This window comes from Neolamprologus multifasciatus, chromosome 6 (genome assembly GCF_963576455.1).
Source record: "Neolamprologus multifasciatus chromosome 6, fNeoMul1.2, whole genome shotgun sequence".
Taxonomy (NCBI): domain Eukaryota; kingdom Metazoa; phylum Chordata; class Actinopteri; order Cichliformes; family Cichlidae; genus Neolamprologus; species Neolamprologus multifasciatus.
Genome location: NC_140444.1, coordinates 4,608,495 through 4,625,130, shown reverse-complemented (window position 1 = coordinate 4,625,130; position 16,636 = coordinate 4,608,495). Strand labels below are relative to the sequence as shown.

At 40.7% G+C, this 16,636-nt stretch overlaps 1 protein-coding gene and 1 long non-coding RNA gene across 3 annotated transcripts in view; one reads left to right on the top strand and one right to left on the bottom strand.

Moving 5' to 3' along the window:
* The window catches only part of LOC146516196 (uncharacterized), a 390,625-nt gene that overhangs the window by 72,745 nt on the left and 301,244 nt on the right, over positions 1-16,636 (bottom strand). The gene's annotated exons all lie outside the window — the stretch shown is intronic.
* Positions 1-16,636, top strand: part of LOC146516201 (endonuclease V-like) — a 111,732-nt gene that overhangs the window by 14,842 nt on the left and 80,254 nt on the right. Inside the window, exons 6-9 of one of the 2 annotated variants that reach the window (XM_085162789.1) lie at positions 6,058-6,126; positions 6,317-6,445; positions 8,567-8,623; positions 8,723-8,944. In XM_085162789.1, coding sequence (XP_085018915.1) covers positions 6,058-6,126; positions 6,317-6,445; positions 8,567-8,623; positions 8,723-8,944 — 477 coding nt within the window. The remainder of the gene's footprint in view (positions 1-6,057; positions 6,127-6,316; positions 6,446-8,566; positions 8,624-8,722; positions 8,945-16,636) is intronic. The other variant, XM_085162788.1, reaches the window with a different exon arrangement.

The window sequence follows — 16,636 nt, the reverse complement described above, 5'->3', positions numbered from 1 at the left end:
GGTATACCTTCGTAAAGCTCAACTTGCTTTATCATCCTTTTTGAGTCCAACGACGACCATAATTTACATCAAAGACATCTTAAACTCATTGTTAACTTGTTATTTTCTGTTTTATCGCGAGAGTACTGTTGCCCACGAAGTATTGTTGTTGTTAGTATGAAAAATGGCGGAACAAATAAAGCGCTGTGAATGAGAGTACGACGTCGTGTCTTTTGAGTTAACATTGGTAGCAGAGGATGGTTCTTTGCAATGGAGTCAAAACACGAGTAGGCTTCATAAGCGCGGTCTTTCGCTTCTCTCTGAAACACCGCGTCAAGTTTTGCAAGTAGTATTTCCATACCGTCATCTTTGTCCAAATCTTCCGCGGGTATCTCCACGGCCGTTTCTCTGGCTCTTCCCTCGAGCCCCAGCGCCACCACGAGTGCCTGTTTCTTTTTATCCAGCTCCGTAACTCGTCTCCAGATATTGACTTCATTCTTCCAGCACTCGTATGGCCTGGCTTCATCAAGCTTTGGTGGTACTTTGTAATTGGGAACCATCCTCTGCTACCAATGCCAGATCCTCACTGTTACCCAAGTGCTGAAACTTAAGAGTCACTTTCTCTGCCTTAAGTTTACGGATAACTTTGTTCACTTCATGAATAGACTGTACAGTTGCATCTTTGATATTAGATCCAAGGCTACATGTGTCAAACATAACACTCATCAGTAAAGTGTTTATTGAAGTCATAGATGTGAGCAGGAGGGGAATTTCACAGTTTTATACAGTCAGACTTTAAACCGGAGGAGTCACCCTCTGCTGCCGTGAAAACAGTGGCTTAACTCAGCCCAGAAAGCTACACCTGCCTACAGTACATGGTTAAAATGCCAACTTTATATTTGAAGCTTTATTGCACTTAGAGTTGTGTTTTTTCTGTAACTCACCTATTTAAATTGTATTTTAGGTATAAAAATAGCATTTTGCTTCACCTCATCTAATTTCAATCCCAGTCGTGTTTGTGCACTTCTCTGCTTAATATAGCTTGTTTGCTAGTTTAGTTTAGTTTTTATTTTTTTGAAAATCCTTAGTTTCAGTTTAGTTTTGATTAGTTTCAGTTATAGTTTTAGTTGTGTTTGCAATAATTAAGTGTAACAAAATCCCAGTTTCATCATATCAGTCATTCTCTTCTGCTCATCCTTGGGTGTGTTGCTATTCCAGCTACCATACTGCACCCTGGACAGGTCGCCTGTCTGTAGCAGGGCTAACACGCAGAGACAGACAACTCACATTCCCACCTATGGGTTCTTTAAATAAATAAATAAAGGCAGATGAACAACCATTGATACCAGGCAACTATAAAATGTATATCTTGGCCCCAATGAGACTATTAACTCTTGCAGCACCGGGTGTTCGTAATTTTGGTTCAAGTTAATTGATGAACTTTTTGAAGGTAATTGACTCACACAGTTGTGTAGATATCCCAGTCCTGTTGTCTCGGGATGCATCACGCTGCCTTGCCTGGGGTTAGCTTCTGTTTTCTGGGGATGAGGGTTGAGTGTGCTCCCTTACCTTCTCAAGCTAAGCTAGGTTAGCCTTCTTGTGTGAGCTTTTCAAGTGCACTTTAAGGTTTGTGGGATTTTTTTCCCTTTAGAAATGTCCCTCATAATTTGTCTCTTTCCACTACAAGACACTTGCTTTATCCAAAACACAGTCATATTCAAAGTAATCCCAAATTGGATGCTTTCTTCCGACTTTTCCTGACATGATTCTGCGCGTGGATAGAGCAGCAACACAGACGACTCGACTAACGTGCTGCCACCTGCTGGCATAATGAGACACAGCAAGAAAAAAATCTGGAAACTAAACTTCATTTTCACCCTTGACTCTTGTATGACACGCACACATCAACGAAAACTAAACACATTTTTGCTATAAATTCAGTTAATTTTAGTTAGTTTTGTGAACACTCATTATAGTTTTAGTTAGTTTTCCTTTTTTTGTTTTTATTTTTATTTCCATTAACGAAAATGTTTTTTCACTTCTAGTTTTCGTTATTTCGTTAGTTTTCGTTAACGATAATAACCTTGGTACTAACACACCGTCTAAACTCCAGTTGTGGAGAGTGAAATTCCAGTGTTATGAGCAGTGCTGCACTTATAGATTCACTTTGCTAATAAAGCGAACGAGTAAGCATTGGCTGATTTTTAGACCTCCAGCCTCTTGTCAAAAGCGTGTCACCGGGCAGAATGCCAGATGCGAGGCTTTAAGACATCTTAAAGCAAACAAGTTCATCTTTTATATACAGTAATAGTCAGTAAAACAAAGTAACAAAGACCTTGCAAACAGACAGCTGTTTGTTTGTGTAGCAGTAAATAAGAACAACGGATAACTTGTTAAGATGGACAATTTTTAGGTTGTATTGCCTGCCTTCTGTCGTCATTAAAGCACGTGCGTCCCCTTGCAGTGTCCATGAACACGAAAGCCCTTCTCTCTCTGCTCGCTGTTTTTTATTTGAAGCTGAACATGATGTCCCTGTGCTGGAAGTGATGCAGTGGGCCTTTGTGTGAGCCGAGCTTTAGACAAAAGAGACGGGATGAAAGAGGGTAGAAAATGTTTCTTTCCCTCCTTTTTGTCCTCAGTACACTTTTGGAAAATTGTATCTCTGTTGAAGTTTTGTGTTGCTCAGAGTCCTTCAGGTCTTTGTCGCCTCTCCTCTCTTTCTTCCTGTCTCCCTTAACCTCCTACTCTATCCCCTTTCTCGCTCCTTCTCCCTGTTTGTCTCTCTTTGTCTCTTCTCTCGCTGATAGCCTGGCTGTAACTCAAACTAGTGTGTTATTGATGACTTACCCCGTGTTTCTGACTTCTGGTGCCCTGGCTTCAGTCCTATTCTTGAATCAAACCCTCTCTTTCACAGACACACACACACACACACACTATTGGCCTCATCCCAGCCGGGATTGGATGCCCCGTGCGGCCCCTCCTGTCTCCCTGCTGGCTGCTTGCTGTAATCAGTCATAGTAGAGCAGACACTCCATCCATCATGGAGGCTAAACTCCCTTCATCGCTCTGGCCCATAACCCAGAGCACACCTGTCAACAGCAGCCCGCATCACTGCATCTGACTTTGCACCGTCTCTTTGACTGTGAGAACAAAACTTTAGCTCTAACAGAAATCAAGAGAGAGGTCATTTAAAATCTTTCTTTGAGTCCAACATCCTTCAATGAAAAATGGAGGCATCTGGTCTGGGCTCTCATGAGACGTCAAAGATGAGCCAGTTAGTACATCAATAATTTTCTAGTCTTTTATTAGAGTTAGTTCTTTTTTTTAGGTTTAAAACTAACTTAATTGGAAAATATATACATTTAAAGGTTTTTCAGACTCAAGGACTGTTTCTATGTCCTGTCTGGCTGTTTCATTATATCTCAGTGACACTTCAAGTCTAACGCCTGAATGATCACATAAAATGTTTGCTTTTGCTGTCGAATGTGTCTGAAATATTAAGTCCAAACTTTATAACATAGATTAGGTTAGGACAAATGTTCTCATCACAAGTATTTTAGCCACTATTGAATCGTGATTATATAACACCATTACTCAGAGAATTTGGAAAACTTAAAAAAGCAAAAGACAAAAACTTGTCTTTTTAACAGAACATTTGCTTGCAAGTAAACATGGCACAGGGTGGCAGTGATATGAAGATCAATGCAGGCAATGGAAACAGCTGGTTAGGAGAGAAGAAACGTAACCTCTATAAATGCACAGTGTTGGGGAGTAACGGAATACATGTACCGCCGTTACGTATTTAAAATACAAAATATGAGTAACTGTATTCCGTTACAGTTACCGTTTAAAAAGGTGGTATTTAGAATACAGTTACTTTGTTGAAATAAATGGATTACACGGCGGTACTTCCCTGTTTCATATTGTGGCGGGTCAGGACTGTTTGGGTTTTGTTTGACAGCTACGTTCTGTTGTTCCAGGTGGCAGCGTTACGGTTGCCATGGTTACAGGGTGACGCTCTCTCTCTGCGTGTTTCCTGGGTGAGAGAGGCCTTTTTGTTGTTGTTGTGCTAAGCTAATAGGCAGAATGCTACAGGTATAGCGCTAAAGAATGTAGCATCATAGGCAGTGTAGTCCGTGCTGCAGGGAGAATGGACCGCCATACACGTTATGTGTCTGTGAGCGAGGGAGGGAGAAAAAGGAAAAGTACGAGCTGTCATCGAGCAGAAACGGGAGCTGGAAGCATGTAAATATAATAATAACCACTGCAGCCAAGAAGAGAGCCTGACGAGCCCAGTTGTAAGTAAGCTATTAAGACTCGACTGTACACCGTGTTTGCGTGGGTTCCCTTCGGGTACTCCGGCTTCCTCCCACTGTCCAAAGACATGCAGCTTGTGGGGATAGGTTAATTGATTAATCCAAATTGTCACTAGGTGGGAATGTGCGAATGAATGTGAGTGCGAATGGTTGAAGTTGACCCAGACAACTAATTAAAGCTATTTTTCGGCTACGAGCTCGACACAGAACCCACCGTATTAGCCAGAGGTCCCTTTACTACGGTTCGGAGCCGCAGACCTTCAGTAACAGTAATAAATCACAGCAATAGTACATTCATGTAGTTGTAAACAGCATGATAATATATTAAGTAATCCAAAGTATTCAGAATACGTTACTCTCATTGAGTAACGTAACGGAATACGTTACAGAATACATTTTGGGGCATGTATTCTGTATTCTGTAATGGAATACATTTTAAAAGTAACCTTCCCAACACTGTAAATGCAAACAGTAACTTAAACTAAAATATAACCTGGAATAAAGAAAACCAAAACTGAGACAGCAAACAAACTGAGAACAAAGAAACTATATTCCATCAAAGTGGCAGGAGGGCGACAGAAGTAAATGAAAGTTGGAGCAGTGACAGAAAAGAATGAGCAGATTGTGGCACAATAACCATTTTATCTTGATTATCTTATTTCAATAATTGATGGCAGACAACATTGCAGTTGAAATCTAAATTCGATCTGTTGCACGGTCCTGCTTCAGGTTGTATTTAACAGCTTGCACATATCCAAGTGATTCTGACAGAAGACCGTCTCCTAGCAATTGGTGGTGAGTGACATATTGGTAACTAGCTGAGTCAAAATCGCTCTCTTTGAATCTCATACATAATAATTATATTTTTTGCACGATCACATGCTTTCGTTTCACAAAACTCAAACACAACTTGAAATATGGTCCTAGGCCTCTAGTTTACTGTATCTGTAGATATGTGGCGGTTAATTGAAAATAAGGAATATTAAAAAATGTCATGAATTTAAATTTGTTGAGACGAAACACAGTTTTAAAAAAAAGATTTTGGCATTTTTCCAAAAAGAGAAAAAGTCCAAATAAAGTCTTTGCCTTCATTTTTAAATGAATTCACTCATAATTTTATTTATTTACTTGTGAAAAATGAGATAACAAAGATAATAAAAAAAATTTTTTTTCAAAATACAGTTTATTTAATTTAATTGGGGCAGGGATAGCTCAGTAGGTAGCGTGGGGGCCCCATGATCGGAAGGTCGGGGGTTCGAATCCACTGAACGGCTACACTGAGGTACACCTGAGCAAGGTACCGTCCCTACACACTGCTCCCCGGGCGCCCAATGGCTGCCCACTGCTTCACTAAGTAAATGGGTTAAATGCAGAGAGGAATTTCCCCACAGGGATCAATAAAGTAAATAGTGCATTATTATTAATCTGTATTAGGAGTTTTATTATTGTACCCTTTTATGCTATATTAAAATTTAAAACAATAATTTTTGTGCGGTGCTTTTCTCCGGGAACAAGACTGTCTGGATTTTCTTTTTCAAAGTCATAACCCACCGTCCTTTCAGTGGAATAAAGATTTGGTCCTGTTTTAGCATTTTGAAGCTCTAGTTGGACAGCAAAGTGGGGCCACGCAGAGGTTAGAGACAAAGTGACGCGAGTGTGAAGGCTCTGCAGGAGGTTAATACTTTGTTTCAGCTTGCTGCTATTTGTTTTGGCAAGCTGTACATCTGTTTTGACTTTGATTTTTGTTTCTTTGCCTCCACAGATAGCTGCTCTGCAAAGAGGAGGAGACAGCTTCCCACTCATAGGCGCCTCAGGCAAAGTGCTCGGAAAGGTGCGGCAAAGGACAGATGCACAGAAAATAGAAACAAATACCTCTGACAAAGGCGTTGTCTTGTTGCTGCGGACTTCAAAGAAAACCCTCGTTGCCGAAAGTCAAACGCAACAAATTTTTTATGATGATCACAACTGGAGAGCGAGATGAATGCTGAAAAGTTACAGCTGACTTCTGTCTTTGAAATCAGGCACTGCGAAGCTCTGACAAGAGCTCGAAGCCAGTGTACGTGTCCGTAGGCCACAAGATCAGCCTGGACACAGCTGTCCGCCTCACACACGCATGCTGCCGATACCGGGTCCCTGAGCCAATCAGACAGGTGGGCCTACGTGCACACACACACACACACACACTGTAAAAGTGCATTGAGCCATCATGAGTGTTCAGCAGAGCAGCTGCAGGAACGCTAGAAGCCTTTTTTGTCAACAGCAGAAACAAAAGTTGAACTTCTCATCTTAGAAGCAGAATGCTGTTTCAGGGAGCGAGCAGTGCTCACCACTTGTGTAACAGTGTCCTGCTGTGAAGCGAGGAGGTGTGAGCATCACGCTATGCAGTGCTTTATTGGCAGCGGGGCCTGGGAGACATGTAAAAATGGAGAGAAGAAGAATATATGCAGCTAAATTAGGGATGTTCCAATTTTGGCTGTATTTTTATATAAATTTCAGCCCCGGCGCAAAAAACTGTGCAGACAGTTTCAAACGATGAGATGATGCCGGCTGTCAGACGCAAGTGCAACAAAGCTATAGTGTGACACTGAAGATATTTTTAACTGCAAGGCAGACAGGATGTTCGCAAAGGTGGAAAGTATATGGTTCATACTTTGCTATTATATTTGGGATGCACAGAAATGAATGGATGATGAACAGAGTGAACTTTTTTAATTAGACCAATGATATTTGACTTACTTTAGACGTTCCCTATGACCAACAACAAGTAAAAGCTCTTTTATTCGACTAAGAGACACGTAACCATGCTTTGGTTACTTCAAAAAACCTAAAATCAGCTGTCTAATGACAGCTCTGTAGTGCCACCAGTTCACCACATCTTATCTTATCTTTTTAATTTAAATTTTAAATATTTATTTATTTAAATATTCTAACTGAGAGAGAACATTTTCATTTTAATTATTATTGTAATTTTTGATATGTTAAAATACTTTTTTTTCCAAATACTTTTCATACTTGATATAAAAATTAATAAAATAAAAAAAAGGCACAAATATTACAGTTGTTTTGAGCACAACTGGTATGTTATCTTTTGCTATTTAAGTTACATTTTGTTTGTTTGTATTTTAAAGAGCTTCCTCCTGGTCTTTCGCTAATTATAGATGCAAAATGATACATTTGTATAAAAGTGTGCTCCCCTCACCACTAGTCAATTTCCTTCCTCCTTTACTTTGCAAAGGTGAGACGCTTCCATCGCTCCTTAAAGTGGGATGATCTGATATCGTCGTGTTGGTGTTGTTCCCAGATCATCATGAAAATGTTGTTCCAGGTTCAACATTGCAAGTGACCAATCACATTATTGTGACGTTATTCTTTTGCGCACCAACCCATTCGTGCATTTATGAAATTCCAATGTTGCAAGGACAATATCAATTCTGCTTAGCGTTTATTAAAGGGTTAGGGTCAGGGTTAGGGTCCGTTGATCGGCGGACAAAGGCGGTTTCTCGCAGCTTAAGTACAGTTTTTTGTTTTACGCCGGTTTTTCCCGAAGTCGCAAAAGTATGACATCACAACATTCTGATTGGTCACTTGCAATGTTGATCCTGGAACAACCTTTAGTATGATGATCTGGGAACAACACCAACACGAGGATATCAGATCGTGCCCTTAAAGTGAAACATAAATGCAGTTTAAGCCAGAGTGCATTTTGTTAGCTCTTCTCAGTGTTTCAGTTGAGCTGCCACACTGTCATGAGGCAACCAAACCTTTGATTAAATGTTTATGGAGGCTGGAGGTGTGTCCACAATCACCATTTTTTTAACCTGATTTCATCTGTTTTTCCTTTTCTGATAGACATTACTGATTTCCCATGAGCCCTCTGCACTGATTGGTTTTGGTTTTAAAAATGCCTCCGATAAAAAATATTTATGCGTGAAGCTCAATGTGCTGTTGATTCCTTTTGTTTAACTGCAGCCCGCAAAAAAATTTAAGACAACCCAATAAAGTGAGCTGAATTGTTGCCCAGTGGTGGCGATTAAGTTCACTATGAATTTTTTAGTGTCCCTTTTCTCTTGTTGCTCAGCTATATCGTACTCTGCCTCCTGCCCAGTGCATGCTGGCACTGTTAACAGGGTATGTTGGGATAGAAAGCTGAGTGCTTTTTTAAATGCCTTAAAAGTTTTACTCACTACATAAAATAGCAAAAACAACCACTAAATGTTTTCCTGAGGAAGAGGAGGAACAAGCTTCACCTCAATTTTTCTTTCTGCCACTAGGCTGTGCTGTGCTTCTGCAGTGCACCATATGATTACTGCAAGCCACCTGACTGCACTGTAAACACACACTCACACTCAAAATCAGTTTTTTCACCAGGGGAGCTGCAGTAGCAGCGGCTAACTCACCTCCTCCTGTGTGTGTTTATTTCATCAAAGTGTTTTAGCTGGTGGGGAGAGGGGCAGCCGGCAGCAGCAGGGACTGACTGTGGACATCAGAGAGAAGCAGGAACAATCTCACCTTCCTCTGTCCAGTCACCGGTGCCTCCCTCTTCATCCTCCTTTCTTTGCCCGACTGCTCTGCTTTCAGTCTCTGACATCCACATTCCCTTCTGTGTCTCCCAGCATTGCCCTCGTGTTCTCTCCCGGCTTCTGCCACAGGTACTTTCTCCTTCATGGATCCAGCTGCGATGTTACGTCCAGAGTTCTGTTTGCTCTCGCTGGCAGGCAAATTTTGAAATCACAGTCACATCTCATGAAAAAAGCAAAATCAAAAAGAGATCAACCTGACAGGAAGACTGAATAACTGAATACGTTTGACAGGTTTTTGTGTGCAAATGTTCATCGTGGACAAACTAAAAAGATGCAACTATATATAACTACCCACAGTTAAACAGATTCTGTGTCAGTCCCACACTTGCACATACTTGGTAGGACTCCACATCCAAAGGTTGCTTGGCTGACCATCTAGTCAGCCTCTTGTTCTGCGTCGGCTCCACCTCAGCTCCAGCGAGGGTGTTTTTGCGGTGGGTTATTCTCTGTGTACCATGCTGTAAGATTATTGATTTCCTCTAGATATAAATCCTCTCTTCCTCTCATCAGTGTTTATAATCTCACCAGAACGGTTGCGCTCTCTGCAGATTTCACAATAGAGTTCTCTCTGTGTCTCTGAATGCAATCGTGGGAGAACAGTGTGAACAGGATGAGGCTGAACACTCAAACCTGCAGGTTTGTGGTGTGACGCTCCTGTCTGAGGAAGTCCAACATCTAACGTCAGATTGTGGCGCTAAAGGCCAAAGTGCTGAGTTGAAATCAACAAACAACATACAGATATTTGTGCCTTGATTTTCAAGGCGAAGTGGGAGGAAGTGGAGATCTGATCCTTTGATGGTTCAGCCTGACTGAAATGTTATCTTTAATGTACTGAGTCAGACATTTAAACCATTATCTTCTGCTCATCTCATCTCGTCGGGTTGCTGTAACAGCAGTTTAAACATGGTATTCCAGATGTCCTTCTCCCCAGCATGGGTTTGCAGTAACTCTTAGGGGGTCCCAACAATATAATCTCACCAGTGGGTTCCAGATCTTCTTCTGGGTCTTCAAAGTGCCCAACAAAACCTCCAAATGGAGGTGCGCTGGAGGCATCCTGATCAGATACTGAACCGTCTCACTTGGCTCCTTTTAACACAAAAGGAGTAACAGCTGAGCTCTCTGTGGATGTTTGAGCTCCTGTAAGGCTGAGCCCTGCCATCCTACAGACAAAACTCATTTCACTTGATTGTATTCAAAAATATTACACATTACTTGTTACTTTTCTTAAAAGTTGTGCATTACGTTGCTTAATAATTCACCTGAGAAAGTAAATTGTTACACTACTTATTGCATTATTTTAATGTTACTCCATAACATGACCTGAAACACACCATCACATAGTTACTAGGTAACAATATAACCATTATGCTGCATCCTGCTCACCGACACAAGCCAGTGGTCTATTGAGGGCACACATACGACCTTTAGTGTTTACATGTGTACTATGTGTCACGGTCCTGAGTCTGTGGACTCAATGTTTTTCTGTTTGTATTAGTTATCTTTGATTTCATGATGTGTTTGATTCTCTTGGGTTTGATTTCTGTCGCTAGTATTCCTAACTCCCTGGGTCCTTGGCATTTCTTGTGTTCTCCTTCTTAGGTCGTGGTTCTGTGTTACTTCTGTTAGTATACAGTCATTTCTGTCAGTGTGTCTCTTGTTCTGTCACTGTATCCCCTAGTTTAGTCCACGTCTGTTCAGTTTCCTGTTTTACTTTGAAAGTCTGTGTACTATGTCAATGTGTTGAGTTTTGCCTCCCCTTGTCTTGTCATGTCTGATGAGTCCCAGCTGTGCTCTCCTTCTGTTTCACATTCCCTAATCACCTCAGTATGTATTTAAGACCTGTGTTTTTCCCTGCCAGTTGTTGCGTCCTCCACGTTTGTTGTGTGTAGGGATGGGTAAACGGTAGTAACCAGACCGAAAAGCAGCGCACATTTCGGTGCTTTATTTCGGTGCTTTTTTTTTCCTGAGCTGTGATACACTTTCTTCTTCCTTACATTTGTATTGGCGGTTGGCAAACAACTGAGAGGTGCATTACCGCCACCAACTGGTATGGAATGATACACTTTAGATTCTAGCCAATGATTTTACGTTTCCGGGGATAGTAGGCGGGCCCAGGTACGTACGTTCTTTAGAGCAGATTAAAAATGCCCAAGGCGAAGCGGTCAAAAGTCTGGCTGTACTTCACAGCAAAATATGCAAACTCAGCAGCTGCAACAAGTGCTTTAAGCTGATACTGTCAAAGGAGGTAACACCTCAAATCTGATGAAACACCTGGCGACGCATAGCGTTTTTTTTTTTTAAAGCTGAGAAATGCGTATTTGATAGCTTGCTGCGAGACCTCACACCGAGCACATCTACTGCTTGTGGGTTGCCTGTTATCGGACCGGAGTTAGCAACATCCCCCAAAAACCCGAAGAGGAGAGTCCTGGCCCCTAGCCCTGCCAGTGTAGCAGAAATGATGACGGATGATGATGCAGCAGCAGCCGTTCTTCTCTGCGTGAGTAGCTTAATGTTGTTCGTGTGTAATTTACGTTGAGTAGGCTAACCACGTTATTACATTAATGCATGTAAGGTGAACAGCAAACACCATCGTAGTTACATGCGGCTGTCTTCTTGTTTGATGGCAGATACTCCCTTCACCCTGGCCAAAAAGGCTAAAATGACCAAAGAAAAAGTGGAAAACAGCTGAACATGAGAGGTTTTTGGACCAATTTTGTGTTTTCCATTCTTTAAGCACCGGTTTGAGCACCGTTTAAGCACCGGCACCATTTCAAAAGTACCGGTTTGGCACCGGTATCGGATAAAACCTAAACAATACCCATCCCTAGTTGTGTGTGTATTCATTGTCGTCTACCTTCAGCATCTCCAGTCTAGTTAGTTTAAGTTGTTGTTTATGTATCGCCAAGTGTGACTCACCAGCAAATAAAGCTGTCGTGGGTCCAGCCGCTGACAGCCACACAACTCATCGTGACACTATGTCTCTGTCGACTGCTCATCGCTGCCTTTGCTACCTGTTAAAGTTCAGGCTCTGGCTGCTGGGCTGGGGTCAGCATACACTCGGGTTTAACATCATTCTCAAGTCATAAACTGCGTCACCATCTTCCTCCCCCTACCAGGAAGAAAAACACGTGTTTTTTCGTCCTATCCTCCCATCGTGCAGATAACTAATAAACTCTTGTTATACAAGTAATAATAATTGTAACTGTAGTGCGATTGCAGATTTTTATATTTGCATTTACATTATTACATCACGAAAAATGGTGATTGCAGTAACGTGTTACTTTGGAGCATGTGACACACAAATGTTTGTGACATTAACTGGTCATACCCTGATGTCATGACCATGCGAGATGGTTGGAGTGAAAAACTGGTTGTTGGATGTTACGAATAATTCAAGAAATCCCTCTCTGTCCACCTGTTTTTTCTTCTTGTAGCTTAGCAACAGTTCATCCGATGCACTGTGTGTTGCTGGGAACCGCTGTGCTGAGTTTGATGTTGTTTAGATAAGAACTTCTCATAATTTGGCTAAAAGTTGTCCTCTATAACTCTTTAGAGTGACACGTGCTGTCTCCACTCAGTATGTAAAGGGAAGGACAAACATAAACACACAGGCCTCAGGGAATATTCACTGACACGAGTCCAAGTTTTCCAAGTCTGTCGCACCTTAACGGTTAAAAAGACTGAAGGGTGTAAAATATTAATGCGTGCCTGCCAAAAATTTCTAGCATTTAGAAAACTGCATCACTCACAAGGCCAAAAACGGGTTCTCAGAAAGATAGAAATACAATGAAAGGCAAACGTGTCAACCTTTTTTTTGTCTTTGCTGTCACCATTGATTTCAGTCACTTGTGGTGTTTGGACGAGCAATAAGCTGCAACCTACAATGAGTTATACATACAAACAGATTTTAAATGTCGTGAATGTAGCTGTCCTGTTTTCAAAACACAGAGTTTATGATAGCCTGGGGGTGATACGTGTGACACTCTTCCTGAACAGGTGCTGCATCGCTGTTACAAATATCAGTAATAAGATCAGCCAGGGCATTATTGTGAGAGAAATGCAAGATTTTTACAGTCCTTAATATTTGTGCCAGGAGAGGCAATAAAGCAAAGGTCAGTCAGCTGATGTTTAGTAACTTTAGCGCCTCTTTATGTTTCTCCAGGTCTTTTAAATTTTTCTGGAAATATATAGGGAATTTTTCAGAAAGATGTTGGCTCATTTGGAGCTGATGATGAAACTGCAGGTTTTTGCTTGCCGTCTGGTGGCTGAAGGTCAAAAACTATGATTCACATCATCCTCAAACTGTTCAATAAACATGGAAGCATCTGCATTTGTTATATTTTGCTTGCATGTGTATTCCTGAGAGCTTGCTTTTCATTCCTATTTCTTTGGCTTGGTTATATCAAGGTTCAGCGTGTATTCAAGAGTTGTTTTTGCTCTTCTGCCTTTACTAATCTGTATGTAGCAAAAAGAGAGGCGAGCTGAACCAGACGGAACATGTTTAATATTAAGTAAAGAGATTCCTTCCTTAGTTTGTCCTTGATGCTGCACTTACATTTTTATTACTGACTGGGCCTTGAGATTATATATTTATAACACGACCTCCATTACAAGTGTTTGCAATAAGTAGGAAAGAAATGTCTTACTTATTTCTTACGAAGGAGGATTTGATGAAAAACATCCTTCACTGGTTTCATTTTGACAGGGTTTTTTAAGGGGGACCTGTTGTGCTTTTCTTTATTTGTAATCAAATATGTTAAAATGGTGAGTGATCATATTAAACATGACAAAGGACACAAGTAATGAGGTCAATGCATGTGCAAATACTGTGAGTCCTTTGCTTGTCAGTGAGAGCTCTGATATGGTCGGATCTGTGCACCTCGTTCAGTTGAAGTGCTTGAACTTTCTCTTTTGAGGTCATTGTGATGTTTTGGGGATTTTTAATAAATAAAATGTGTAGCATCCAGTCGAACTGAGAAGGCCAGAACTGATGGTTGTTGAATGACCTTTCCTTGCCGTGTATCAGACAATGAACCAACGTAAGAGCTAGACAAACAAATAAAACAATTACCATGTTATTTATGTAACACCATTTTAACCGCTCATTACGCTGGTCTAACCGTTTTCTATTAAACTATATAATACATATTATGCATTTCAGATTGCTCAAATTAAATCATATACATTACAAACCTTGTTCCCCTGTCGACTGTAGCTAGAACCATTCACTTTTGTACAATTTAACCATGTTTTTCCTCTCCCTTTTCTCCGTTAGCAATAGTTTACCGTTTTCTTCTGTCTTTTTTGTACATCAAGTTGTTTACCGTTACATCATTCACTTCCGGTCACACAGGAAGTTGCCAAAATAAAACAAACGTATAACAAACGTTATATTACGTGAATATGAGCTAGATTTACATATCCGCCGTTACAAAATGTAAAAAACAAAAACCCCTTGATGTTCATAGTTAGGGATGGGTACCGGTATCCGGTGCCATGATGGCACCGGTTCTGACATAAACGGTAGTAACCAGACCGAAAAGCAGCGCACATTTCGGTGCTTTATTTCGGTGCTTTTTTTCCTGAGCTGTGATACACTTTCTTCTTCCTTACATTTGTATTGGCGGTTGGCAAACAACTGAAAGGTGCATTACCGCCACCAACTGGTATGGAATGATACACTTTAGATTCTAGCCAATCATTTTAAGTTTCCGAGAATAGTAGGCGGGTCCAGGTACGTACGTTCTTTTAGAGCAGAGCTACAAATTAAAAATGTCCAAGGCGAAGCGGTCAAAAGTCTGGCTGTACTTCACAGCAAAAGATGCAAACTCAGCAGCCTGCAACAAGTGCTTTAAGCTGATACTGTGATACTGTCAAAGGAGGTAACACCTCAAATCTGATGAAACACCTGGCGACGCATAGTGTTTTTTTTTAAAGCCGAGAAATGCGCCGTATTTGATAGCTTGCTGCGAGACCTCACACCGAGCACATCTACTGCTTGTGGGTTGCCTGTTATCGGACCCGGAATTAGCAACATCCCCCAAAAACCCGAAGAGGAGAGTCCTGGCCCCTAGCCCTGCCAGTGTAGCAGAAATGATGACGGATGATGATGGCAGCAGCAGTCGTTCTTCTCTGCGTGAGTAGCTTAATGTTGTTCGTGTGTAATTTACGTTGAGTAGGCTAACCACGTTATTACATTAATGCATGTAAGGTGAACTAGCAAACATCATCATAGCTACATGCAGCTGTCTTCTTGTTTGATGGCAGATACTCCCTTCACCCTGGCCAAAAAGGATAAAATGACCAAAGAAAAAGTGGAAAACAGTTAAACATGAGAGGTTTTTGGACAAAGTTTGTGTTTTCCATTGTTTAAGCACTGCTTCCAGCCAAGAGTGATACCATATATGCCCCATAGCTGCAGAAAAGGCTAACATTGTTATCTTTTTACAAAAAAAACAGCTGAACATGAGAGGTTTTTGGACCACTTTTGTGTTTTCCATTCTTTAAGCACCGGTTTGAGCACCGTTTAAGCACCGGCACCGTTTCAAAAGTACCGGTTTGGCACTGGTATCGGATAAAACCTAAACGATACCCATCCCTATTCATAGTTTTCTGTGCACACAAAGTCAGTTTAGCATCTAAGTTCTTTTTTTATATATATATAAACATTTGCATTCAGGCTTCCTTTTATTTGGTGTGAGCTTTGCTAAAGCTGTGTAGATTGTGCCATTGGTTACATGAATCACATATATCAGGCAGTGTTAGAGCCGACTAGCTCTGATGTGCTCCAAGCTCTGTGAATTTGTTTGATGGGCTCTGTGACATTTTTTTCTGTGACCCGCTGGAGTATCTCTCTGTCTTTGTTCTGGCAGCTGATTTACAAATTAAGCACAGGGTAGGAATATGAATAATTCGATGAAGAGAACGGGTGAAGAATAGATGCTGTTGTACACTGCCACAGAGGCATGGAGAGAGAAATGAGAAACCTAATTACTGATTTCAGTCTGATCCATGAAAACTAGAAATGTGAGATAATTCATGATTTCAGAGGATAAGAGGATGTGCTCCTTGGCTTCAGGACGAAGGGCTGAAACCTCACAGTTTTTTTCCCTCCAGCGATTACAAAGAACCACATTAGAGTATTCAAATAGTTTTTTTTGTTGCAATGGAAAAAGTAATGTGTTGATTGTTCTATACAAATAACCAGTTATTTAATTGCTTACAAATTAGTAATCAGAGAGCACAGCCTTTATGCTAAAGTCATGCTAGGGAAAACAGCAATTAGATGTCAGTCTGCTATCAGTTTTCAATTAAATAGGGACAAGTTAGCAGTTACATCAAATTTGTTTGTGACAAACAGTAATAAAGTGCAAACTTCTTGTCTGTTACAAATCAGTCGCTGTCTACGTGCACAGAAATTCATATTAGCCACTTAAATTCAGAATCTAGTTACAGCTTCATTAACTTAAAGCAAAAATTTAGAAATATGTTCACAAATAGTGATATAGTTGCTGCACAGTGGTGATTTAACTGCAAAAAATGTCTTATTTAATGAATCATCTTATTTAATTAACCTTTTTTTAAATATCAGAATACAACCTGTTGACATAACATGGCAAGTTGTGCTCATCAGTGCATATATGTGTAAAAAAAAAACATATATTAAAAAAATACATATATAGTTACTAGAGATGGACCGATCCGATATTACGTATCTGTATCGGTCTGATACTGACCCAAATTACTGGATCGGATATCGGC